This window comes from Myotis brandtii, unplaced genomic scaffold (assembly GCF_000412655.1).
Source record: "Myotis brandtii unplaced genomic scaffold, ASM41265v1 scaffold704, whole genome shotgun sequence".
Classification (NCBI taxonomy): domain Eukaryota; kingdom Metazoa; phylum Chordata; class Mammalia; order Chiroptera; family Vespertilionidae; genus Myotis; species Myotis brandtii.
The window spans coordinates 882,521-894,701 of NW_005370762.1; the positions used below are offsets into that span (position 1 = coordinate 882,521).

General features: G+C 47.6%; 1 protein-coding gene across 6 annotated transcripts in view; it reads left to right on the top strand.

Moving 5' to 3' along the window:
- The window catches only part of TENM4 (teneurin transmembrane protein 4), a 384,882-nt gene that overhangs the window by 365,838 nt on the left and 6,863 nt on the right, over positions 1-12,181 (top strand). For all 6 annotated transcript variants that reach the window (XM_005882313.2, XM_014530001.1, XM_014529998.1 and 3 more), the window contains 2 exons: positions 3,920-4,216; positions 5,568-7,182. In XM_005882313.2, coding sequence (XP_005882375.1) covers positions 3,920-4,216; positions 5,568-7,182 — 1,912 coding nt within the window. The remainder of the gene's footprint in view (positions 1-3,919; positions 4,217-5,567; positions 7,183-12,181) is intronic.

The following is a 12,181-nucleotide window of genomic DNA, read 5'->3' on the forward strand; positions in this document are numbered from 1 at the left end:
TTCCCACCCCAGGCAAGCCCCCACCACCCCAGTGTCTGTGTCCATTAGTTATGCTAATATGCATGCATACAAGTCCTTTGGTTGCTCTCTAACGCCCCCCCCCCATCTCCCCTGCCATTGCCCATCAGCAGATGAGTGGATTAAAAAACTGTGGTACATCTACACAATGAAATACTACGCTGCTATAAAAAAGAACTTTTACCATTTGCAACAGCATGAATGGAAACTGGAGAGCATTATGCTAAGTGAAATAAGCCAGTTGGAGAAAGATAAATACCACATGATCTCACTCATTTGTGGGATATAATGGATCAACATAATTTGATGATCAAGAATAGATCTTGTCCATCTTTGCAGTTGTTACCTGTGGCAAGATTACTGGCTTTGGTGTTTCAGGCCTGAGTTGGATATCCAGCTTCTGTTATTTCTTGAATGAATCGGGGGCAAATCCATTATCTCTTAAAGCCTTGATTTCATGATCTATAAAATGAAGATAAAACCAAATTTATACGTTGCTACAAAGATCAGAAAAAACATATCAAGTGCCTCATACAGAGCCTGGTCAAAATAAGTGGTCAGTCACACCTGCTTGTGTTGTTGCTGTTAGTGCTATTCTTATTACTAGTATAATTATTATGTTGCTGATATGTCTGAAAATTCCGTTTAGCTGTTTGGAACCTAAGCCATATCCTCCCCCTTTTCAGGCAGTTATTCTTCCTAAATGAACAAAATGACCCCCACCGTAGAGGTCACCGCCAACAGGCATCTGTGGTCTGGCATCTCAGAGTGCTTTGCAGAGTGGGTTCCCCTGCACCAGCCCTTCCTCGGCCTCACTGCCAGGTGTCCGTAGTGTGGCTTCTGGCCCCAGTGCCCGATTGCCCAGCCCCTCCCGCTTCAGAAGGAAGTTGATTCCCATCACTAGCCCTGGCTCTCAGCAAGGTACCTCAGAGACCACAGGTGCTCTGTAGAGACTTGCTGAGCTGAGCCACAAATTCCTGACTCCTCAAAACTGCAGAAGGGTCCTCATGCAGCGCAGCTGAGGCTGTCTTGTCCCCCTGCCCTTCAGCAAAGGAAGTTCATTGAAGTACCCCTTTCAAACACAGGGCACCCGAGTTCCAGAGAGAAAAGGGATTTTCCCAGACTCGTATAGCTGGGTGGCGGTAAGGACTAGAGCAGTGGTTCTCAACCTTCTGGCCCTTTAAATACACTTCCTCATGTTGTGACCCAACCATAAAATTATTTTCGTTGCTACTGCATAACTATAATGTCGCTACTGTTATGAATCGCAATGTAAATATCTGATATGCAGGATGGTCTTAGGCGACCCCTGTGAAAGGGTCGTTCGACTGCCAAAGGGGTCGCGACCCACAGGTTGAGAACCGCTGGACTAGAGAGTAGGCACCCTGTCTCATAGCTAAATTCTCACAACAGATATAGGAACATTAAGGGAAATATCCAAGATCACACCACTAGAGCCAGAAAGCCAGGCTTCCTGTCTTCTCTCAACAGCCAAGAATCTAGCAACAGTCTGATGTGGGAAACAGCCTTCCACCCTTCCCTAAGAAAGGCCTCTGTCTTTGTCCTCTGTGGCCTCACTGGCCCCGTCTAAATTCTCCTGCAGCTCCTCATGAACATTTGAGGCGGTGTGCTAAATGGGAAGTTTGACCTGGGCCATGGGTAGCCTTGAGCAATTCCTCTGAGCCTGAGATTCTTCTGCAGAAGCCAGATAATAGATTTGATATAGACCTCACCAGGCGCTGGGAGACCCCAGGTGCTCCATAAGTGGCAGCAATTAGTGCTCATAGGATTTCCTCTCTCCGGGTGAACTGCACCCAAAGTTTCCCAGGCTTGAGTTGGTCCCTCTCCCAGCCTGAGCTTAACAGCGCTCCGGTGAGGTGTCCGCATCTCCTCGTCCTCCCAATATAAATGGCCACCCACAGTGGCGGCACGTGGAATTAGAATGTTAGCCGGGTGCGCCTCTCCATAATGGAGCTCATTTTTTATACGACTGGGAACTTTTTTAATAAAGAAAGATGTAAAATAATCTCATTGCCGCCACTGCCAACCACAGGAAGCATTAGGCAGTTCCCCAGTGAGCTGCTTAATTCAATTTTATTAATTTTGCCACGGAGGTATAGCTCCCCTTCACTAGGGGTCCTCCAGGGGGTGAGGGGGCAGCTGGCTGGGTGGCAACATCTTGGGGCATCACAGGGGACCTTCCACATGATGCTGTAAAAGGGCTCCATCATTGTTGGTGGTGCAGACCCGGCATCTTCCTTTATGCTCTAGGCAAAGCACACAGCTTCAGCCTCCAATGCCTCATATTTTTCATGGGAATCGTCTGCCACACTGTTTTTGCTTCTTCAATTGTATTTGATTACCCCTGGGAAGGCAACCTTATTATAACCAGGCCATTCGCAGCTGAAGTCGTCTCAGCATCATCATTATAAATCCTTATTTCCTACGCTTTAGAATTTGTTTGGGGAGGAGGGAGAGACACACATGTCTCTACTTCCTCTGAGAATGACCATGATCATTTGCTGTCATTTAGTGGAAATAATCGCAACCATTAATTCAGTACCTTCTGTGTGCTCAGCACTCCACTAGGTAATTTACTTAGATTTCTTCAATCCTCTCTCAACAGTCCTTTGTTTTACAGAGGGAGAAATTGAGACACAGAGAGGGAAAGACACTTGCCCAGGGTCATACAGAAGAGCTGGTCACAGATGAGGCCGGAGTCCTGGCCTTAATCCCTAGACCTGAGCCCTGTTTTACCACACGGGGCCCCAGAGGGCCTTTCATTACCTCAGTCCACATGTGCTGTTTTGCATCAGGTGACCTACCTTGTCTGCTTGCTTCTTGGGTCTTCCTTGCTGCTTGTCAAATTTAACCAGTGACTAATGCAAGAGTGAGACAATGTACCCAAATGTACCCAGACTCCAATTAGAGGAAATCCACATTTTAGCTTCAGAGTACCTCGCAGTGTTTCATGGGTAACAGGTACCAAATATAGAAAGAGGACTCCGAAGTATATTTCTTCATTAAAATATGAAAAACCCTGACATCCTGCTACCCTTGTGGGAGCCCTGTATTTCTGACTCTGAAAGGAAATCTAATCGTGTACTGACCTAGTGGCCCAAGTGGAGATCACACAAGGGGCTCTGATGCTGGGGCAAGAGCAGACGTTCCAAAGCTAGGACTGTGTCCTCAAGCGGCCCACAGCCATCAAAGCCAGCCCAGATTCAAACCCACACAGCCCCTCCTGCCCCCAGGGCATCCAGGAAGAAAAAGAAACCTGGGGAGCTGACCAGGGTAAGCAAGAATCCCTAATTGTGGTGAGAGAGGGCAGGAGACATCCCAGCAGGGAAGGGAGGTCCAAAGCCCCAATAAGAGTGGGACTCTTAGAGGACCCCTGAGCATGTGTGGGCACCTTGCAGTGGAGACAGTCAAACCCAGACCCAGTCATACCAGCCACGGGATCTGAAGCATGCCCTTCATGTCCCTGAGCTCTTGTTTTCTCAGGTCAAACACTAGCACAGTGCCTGGCACATCATGAATGGTGTCAGGCATTGATTTGCTGGGCCCACAGGGCCTCTCCCTTTTTAGGAGGGAGTCAAGGATCTGCCTACCATCCTTATTAGAAGAATCACATTAGGAAATGATGTGAGTCATCTTCAGTGATAGCTACTGTTTGCTCAGCACCTGCACCATCCTTATCCTCACAACATTCCTATGGAATTGGCATTATTATTCCCATTTTACAGATGAGAAAACTTCACAGAGCTCACAAGTGGCAGAGCCAGGACCCCAACCCTTGTTGACACCCACGACCTGTGCTGCCTCCTCTATTCAGGAGCTTCTCAGACCCAAGTTCTCAGCATCCAGATTAACCTTCTCCTTCCTCGTACCCCTTCTCCAGGTTCACAATCGGAACCTACTCTCTCTGGACTTTGACCGTGTGACACGCACGGAGAAGATCTATGACGACCACCGCAAATTCACCCTCCGGATCCTATACGACCAGGCAGGGCGGCCCAGCCTCTGGTCACCCAGCAGCAGGCTCAATGGCGTGAATGTGACATACTCCCCGAGGGGCCACATTGCCGGCATCCAGAGGGGCATCATGTCTGAGAGGATGGAGTATGACCAGACGGGCCGCATCACATCCAGGATCTTTGCTGATGGGAAGACATGGAGCTACACGTACTTGGAAAAGGCAGGTGTCTGTTGCCCTCTATCACTGACCTTGCCGATTAGAGGGCCAAGCCCAGTCTGCTGACCTTGATAGGTTAGGTCTGACCCCTGTGGTCTCCAAAAGGAAATGTTCAGGAAAATCTGTAGCAGAGGGCCAGGGGGTCCTGAGAGGCTTCCTTCAGGATGGATCATGGTGATGGCATGGCAGGTGGGGGGTGGGGAGGGGTTCTAGGGCAGGAGAATGTGAAAGTTGCGTGTGATAAAATAGAGCTGGGAACAGGATCGAACACCGCCTCGACTTACAGAGCAAGATTCAGGGTCCCAGAACAGGCAGAGATCTGCTCCCAGGTCTAGGGCACATGGGGTGATCTGGTCACGGAGGACAAAGCAGAAGCCTAAGGATCAATACCTAAGCAGGAAATACTTAATCCTGAGCTTCAAGGGGTATGTGTGGCCTTGGTAAATCCCTTCTTCTTCAGGTCAGGATTCATTTCATCCCAAGGGTGAGGAATCAGAAAGGGCCTGAAATCAAAAGTTGATTCCAAAGAGGAGAAAATGGTAGCGTTGGTACCTAGTTCCCACTAGGCTGCTGACTTATTCCCGAAATAGAGTCTGTACTTCATGGCCCAGTCTTGGTACCCAGATCCTTACTATGTTTCCTACTCCTGGTCATCCCTGGCCCAGGCTCTGCTTGCTCTGTGGCCAGCCTCTCCTGCTCTGTGCTGGGTGAGCATCTCTGAGAGCGATGTTCTGTGGTAGTGCTAAGAGAGACCTTGGAGGTCATCCAGCATACTGAAAAAGCTAGGGCCACACAATGAATGTTGTTAGAAGCCAGGTGTCCCTATTCCCATATGGCCTGTTACTATATAAACAATTGTGCAAGGCCTTAAATGCCTTTTTCAGACATGGTCTTTATCCTGTAGGCCACAGGGAGTCAACAGAAGTTGTTTAGCAGTCAGTAGACATTATCAGACTGTATTTTAGGCAAAGTATTCTTGTTTGAGTAGGAAGATTGATTTCAGAAGGAAGCCAGGAGAGAAGATGCTGCAAATACTTTAGGCCAGTGCTCCCACCTTTGTCACAAGCCATCACATACTAAAGTCATCATTTTTATACCACCCAAAGGGGCAAATTGACAAGGCTTCTCACAGGGCCCCAGGCCCTGCCAGGCCAAGGGATGAGAACAACACTTATCTGATCATATCTGTACCCCATTGCAGTGTCTTATGGAAATATCTGGTCTGGGCATAATTGAGGAGATCCACCAGTTTCCTTGGCCTTTCATTGCTTTCCTTAAGCCTTGGGCAGGCACACAGACCTCCCCTTCCTCCCCACCACCCTGCTCTCATCTCTTGGTTCTCCTTTCCCTCCAGTCCATGGTGCTGCTCCTCCACAGCCAGCGGCAGTATATCTTTGAGTTTGACAAGAACGACCGCCTCTCCTCCGTGACAATGCCCAACGTGGCCCGGCAGACATTAGAGACCATTCGCTCAGTGGGCTACTACAGGAACATCTACCAGCCCCCTGAGAGCAATGCCTTCGTCATCCAGGACTTCACTGAGGACGGGCACCTCCTCCACACCTTCTACTTGGGCACCGGCCGCAGGGTAATATACAAGTATGGCAAGCTGTCTAAGCTAGCCGAGATGCTGTACGACACCACCAAGGTGAGCTTCACCTATGATGAGACAGCTGGCATGCTGAAGACCATCAACCTACAGAACGAGGGCTTCACCTGCACCATCCGCTACCGTCAAATCGGGCCCCTGATCGACCGCCAGATCTTCCGCTTCACCGAGGAGGGCATGGTCAATGCTCGTTTTGACTACAACTATGACAACAGTTTCCGGGTGACCAGCATGCAGGCTGTGATCAACGAGACCCCACTGCCCATCGATCTTTATCGCTATGATGATGTGTCAGGCAAGACAGAGCAGTTCGGGAAGTTTGGTGTCATCTACTATGACATTAACCAAATCATCACCACAGCGGTCATGACCCACACCAAGCACTTTGATGCGTACGGGCGGATGAAGGAAGTGCAATACGAGATTTTCCGCTCACTCATGTACTGGATGACCGTCCAGTATGATAACATGGGGCGAGTAGTGAAGAAGGAGCTGAAGGTGGGACCCTATGCCAACACTACCCGCTATTCCTATGAGTATGATGCTGACGGCCAGCTACAGACTGTCTCCATCAATGACAAGCCACTCTGGAGATATAGCTATGACCTCAATGGGAACCTGCACTTACTGAGCCCTGGGAACAGCGCACGGCTCACCCCACTGAGGTACGACCACCGCGACCGCATCACTAGGCTAGGTGACGTGCAATACAAGATGGACGAGGATGGCTTCCTGAGGCAGCGAGGTGCTGATGTCTTTGAGTACAACTCAGCTGGCCTGCTCACCAAGGCCTACAACCGGGCTGGTGGCTGGAGTGTCAGGTACCGCTACGATGGCCTGGGGCGGCGGGTGTCTAGCAAGAGCAGCCAGGGCCACCACCTGCAGTTCTTCTATGCAGATCTGACCAACCCCACCAAGGTCACCCACCTCTACAACCACTCCAGCTCTGAGATCACATCCCTCTACTACGACCTGCAAGGGCACCTCTTTGCCATGGAGCTGAGCAGTGGCGATGAGTTTTACATAGCTTGTGACAACATCGGGACCCCTCTTGCTGTCTTCAGCGGTACAGGTTTGATGATCAAGCAGGTCCTGTACACGGCCTATGGGGAGATCTACATGGACACTAACCCCAACTTCCAGATCATCATTGGCTACCACGGTGGCCTCTATGATCCACTCACCAAGCTCGTCCACATGGGCCGACGGGACTATGATGTGCTGGCTGGCCGCTGGACTAGCCCAGACCATGAGCTGTGGAAGCACCTTAGTAGCAGCAACATCATGCCTTTTAATCTCTATATGTTCAAAAACAACAACCCCATCAGCAACTCTCAGGACATCAAGTGCTTCATGACAGGTGAGGATCGGGGCTCATTCAGAGGGCAGGGGCCCGTCATCTCTTCCTCTTGTCTGGTTGTTGACACAACAGTCATCCTTGAGAAAGCTGCCAGGGGGTAATGGGAAACTGACTTTATCTTAGAGCAGCATTTTTCAAAGTATATTTGAAGAAACACTAGTTCAGAAAAATGCTCTGGAAAAACTGTCTCTGGCATCAAATCAAATTGACAGGGAGGCCACCATTCTTTAAATTTTCATAATACATTTCAGCTTCTGAAAGGCTCTGAGAAGTCCTGTAGTAAAGAGAATCCTTTAACATATTTACTCATTATTTTTAAACTTTTTTACCATAAAACCCTGTTTTTCACCATGAAAACTTAATATCTCCCTGGATACATTCCTTAAAATGCATTTTGGAAGTTTCCGACCCAAAAATCAAGCTGGCTATAAGTCTCTGAGAAGTTGGATGAAGGTATGGCTTTTTTTTTTAAAAGTGTCTTATTTGGGATGAAGTAATGGAAAATTTAGACTTTGGAGACAGACAGAACTAGGTAAAGGGGTCCACCATGTCTAAGCCATTACAGTCACAAAAATTACTTAACTTCCCTGAATTCCTTATTTGTAAACTGAAGTTAGAATACATACCATGACTTGCAAAAGTTAAAAATGCACATTGTAAATCCTAGAGCAACTACAAAAAAATAAAACAAGGGCATAGCAAATCAGTCAGTAGTGGCGATAAATGAAGACTAAAATATTTTCAATCCAAAGAAGGTAGGCAAAGAGGGACAGAAGGAGCAAAGAACAGACAGACAAATAGGAGAGAGAGAAAAACTTCCCTGGTAGGATGGTTGCAAGGCTAAAATGAGATACATTTTAGGACCTGCCCAGCTCAGTGCATAGCTCACATTGATTTCCTTTCCTCCACCTTCTGATTTAAAAAGTGGGCTTTGCTTTCCACTACTGTGGAACCACCTAGAGTATAAAGTGTCCCATAGGTCATACATGCCAGACATGTCTCCAGCAGTCATAGTCCTCCCAGCAAGCAGCCACTCCCAGCCACAGAAAACCTCAATGTCTGAGTGGCTATGGGGATTCAGGTCTGGAGAAAGCCAGCACTTTTTATAAAAGAGAGCTTGTGGCATATCCCAACTTGTAAACCTAGTAGTCACCACCTCCTTTGTCCTGTGATACAATCCTCTTGCTCCCTATTTTAAGGCAGTTTCATTCATGCAACAAGTGCCTCCTCTGTGCAGCCACTGTTTTAGTCACTAGGGGTAGAAAGATAATCCCTGCCCTCCAAGAATGCACACTGCCGGAGGGGAGGCAGACCACTGCTGTCCAGTGTGAGGGCCCCATGGTGAAGGGTTGCATTGATGGCCATTGAGACACAGGAGGCATAGCTGGCTCTGCTCAGAGAGCAGCTGATATTTGAGGCCCGCTAATGAGTAGACATCCATCAGGTACTAGAGAGGGAACTGCATATACAATAGTGTAAGAGAGCCCTGGCTAGGTAGCTCAGTTGGTTAGAGCTTCATCCTGATATGCCAAGGTTGCAAGTTCGATCCCCAGTTGGGAAATATACAAGAGTCAACCAATGAATGTATAAATAAGTGGAACAACAAATCAATGTTTCTCTCTCTCTCTCTCTCTCTCTCTCTCTCTCTCTCTCTCTCTCTTCAAAATCATTTTTTTAAATAATAGCCCTGGACAGTATGGTTCACTTGGTTGGAGATCATCCCATGCATTGGAAGGTCAAGGGTTCAATTTCCAGTCAGGGCACGTACAGGAGGCAACTGATTGATGTACTTTCTCACATTTATGTTTCTCTCTCTCTCTCTCTCTCTCTCTCTCTCTCTCTCTCTCCCTCCCTCCCTTCCTCCCTCTCTAAAATCAATAAAATATATGATAATAACTTTTTTAAAAGAGCATAGAGAGGGCAATGAGTACATCTCACATGAGAGCCCTTAGGGACATGGCTTCATTGGCCCCTGAACTCGGTAGCCTAGTCTGGACCCTGTTTCTGCTGACAGCAATTGGAGGAATTTCAGGGAAGAATTCCAGGTGGTCATGTTGAGAGAATTCAGGTGGTCCTATTGAGAGTCCCAAGTGGGGAAGAAGAGAACTCAGAAGTGAAGCAGGTGTGACAGAAACACCCTGGGGCCTGCAGATGCCCAGGAGACTTCCCAACAGGCCCACACTCCCCTGCTGCCAGCCCTGGGAAAGCCTCACCAATTGCAAGGACATCTCCATTACATCTGTCTGCATTAACCACACCGCTGCCTCACCCTCCCGGGAGTGTCCTGTGAGACGTCTTGGCAGGTTACTATAGCTGAAAAAAAAAATGGTGCAAAAACCATTTTACTACTAAACACCAAAATACTACAATTCTCATTAAACCTTACCTTTTAGCTTCTACCTGGGCTACATGCAACCTCATTCACATCCAGCAACAACAATAATAAAAAGAGCATCTTATTCCCAAAAATTTCTTCAGGGGTTCTGAGATGTACTCTAATCATCGGATAGGCTTAGGTCACATGACAATCCCTGAACCAATCAGTCACTGTGGCTGGGGAGACAGAATGCATTGCTTGGTTTAGCCAGGTCACATGCTCCCTTACTGAACTTTTAGGTGGAGACTGCGTCCCTAAAACTATATGAGGACCCCATAAGGAAGGAGTGAGCAGGAAGAATGGGGTGCTAGGATGACCAAAAAATGTGCACCACAGATATATCGTGTACAATATTGCACTTGACCCTCACTTAAGCCTGGGAGATGGGGATCACTGACCCCATTTTCAGAGAGGTTGTCACTGGCCCACTAGGAAGTGGCAGGAAGGGGTTAGATGGCTGTTCCATCTGACTCCAAAGTCCTCATCTTGGATTCAGATTCACTTTGTAAAGTGCAACAAAGGGATTCTTATTATTCAGGGGGCCACATTGTGCAGTCTGGGATGAATGAATAGAGAAGAGCTTTTTAACTTGAGGGATGGGTTTACATCCGATGCCATAGAAAGGAAAAGGAAAATTCTCAACCCTTCAGAAAAGCCAATTGGGAAAAAAAAATTATTTCAGCATTTTTTCTAAAGGCGTAATGAGAAAGTTTCCCACCTTCCATCACTTATAATTAAGGCCCAGCCCTGTTTTCAGACCCCTGGTTTCCTGGGACTTTGCAGTATTCCTGGTAGAAAATTTTCTTTACAACTACAAATTCAGATGCATGTTCTCAGCCTCAGGCCAAAAAAAAACCTTAGTCGGGTTCCCACCACACACACACACACCACTTGGTTCTGTTTGTTTTAATTTCCCAAAGAACCATCTGCCAAGATTCATAGAATCAGAGATTCTTAGAAACTCAATGAGGAAAGGGAATTTGGAGAAAAGCTGATCCAAGCGCCTCATGTTACAAATGAGGAAATGGAGGTCCAGGGAGGTGGAGGCATGGGTTTGAGGAAACACAGAAAACTTTCTGTGAACCAGGAGGAGCTGCACCCTTTAAAATACATTCATGTAACAAGCTCACAACAGGCCCTGTTGTCAGGTAGCTGCCCCCAGATGGTGACACTGTTAGTACTTCTCTCCATGACTTAAAGAAAACCACCTCTGCCATCAATTTGTAGGTAAGGAAACAGCCTCAGAATGGTCCAAGTCCACACAGTTCACAGGTTAGGGGCCAGCGTGTGGACCTGGGTTTTGCCTTGCCTCACCATGTTCTTTTCCTTGTAGGATATTTCTATAAGTTTCCAAACTTTCCTTTCTAACCACCCCTCTACCTCAGCGCCTCCAGGTTTCACCCCTCCCAGAGAGGGGCTCTGGGACATACCAAAAAACAAAGACAAAAAGGAAAGTCAAGCACAAGGTTTTTGCAGGGGAAGGCAGTATGGGATGCAGTGGTGAGAGGGACACAATTGTTGATCCCCAAAGAACACTCCCATCACTGGGATGAACTCAGTGGGTGATAGGGAAGACAATTCCACCAAGGCCTGGACCCTAAACAGGGCCTCTGACCAGGGATCGCTCTCCTTTGGAAGAAGCTAAAAGCAGGCCTGGGTGCCCACAGCCCCGAGTTGCTAGTTCTGGGGCTCAGCTCCAAATCCTGCCTCCCCTCGACTTTGAATTCCAAGTCTGTGGTCAACAACTGCTTTATCATCTTCAGCTGCCCCTTCTCAAACCTTGCTCCAACACTCTCTCCTATAGGCCCCAAATCACCTCCTGCTGGCCATCCCAGGCTCTTCCTGGTCCAACCACAATTTCCTTTCTGATTCTTTCTCTGCTGTCTGGGGACCTGAACACTCCCTGCACTTGCCTCCCCTCTCCAGGCCTTGCCTTGTGCATCGGTCTTCTTGAAGTGCCCCCTTTATCTCCATCAAAGCCTGACAGTATTTGCACAGCTTTCAATGTTTGGCTTAAATACCACCTTCTTCATGAAGACACATCAGACTAGCCAACTGAAAGACTTCTGACTTCTCCTCATCTTTTTTTCTTGTGTCAGAGTTCTTCATGTCCATGTCCCGTCTCCCCTTCAGGGACCTGAGTGTGCAAAGGGAGGGTCTGTGTGACACCGTACTAGGCACAGAAAAGGCACCCCGCAACAGTGGGCCAAGTAGCTGGTTGCACACCCTCCATTCTCTTTCTTTTTTTTTCATTTTATTTTATTTTATTTATTTTTTAATAAATCTTTATTGTTCAGAATATTACAGTTGTTCCTCTTTTTTCCCCCCATAGCTCCCTTACACCTGGTTCCCACCCCACCCCATGCCCTTACCCTCCCAACTGTCCTCATCTATAGGTGTACGATTTTTGGCCAGTCTCTTCCCTTATCCCTCACACCCCCTTCCCCCGAGAATTGTCAGTCCACTCCCTTTCTATGTCCCTGATTCTATTCTATTCACCAGTTTATTCTGTTCTTCAGATTTTTTATTCACTTGATTTTTATATTCACTTGTTGATAGATATGTATTTGTTGACACTTTGTTGTTCATAATTTTTATCTTTACCTTTTTCTTCTTCTTCCC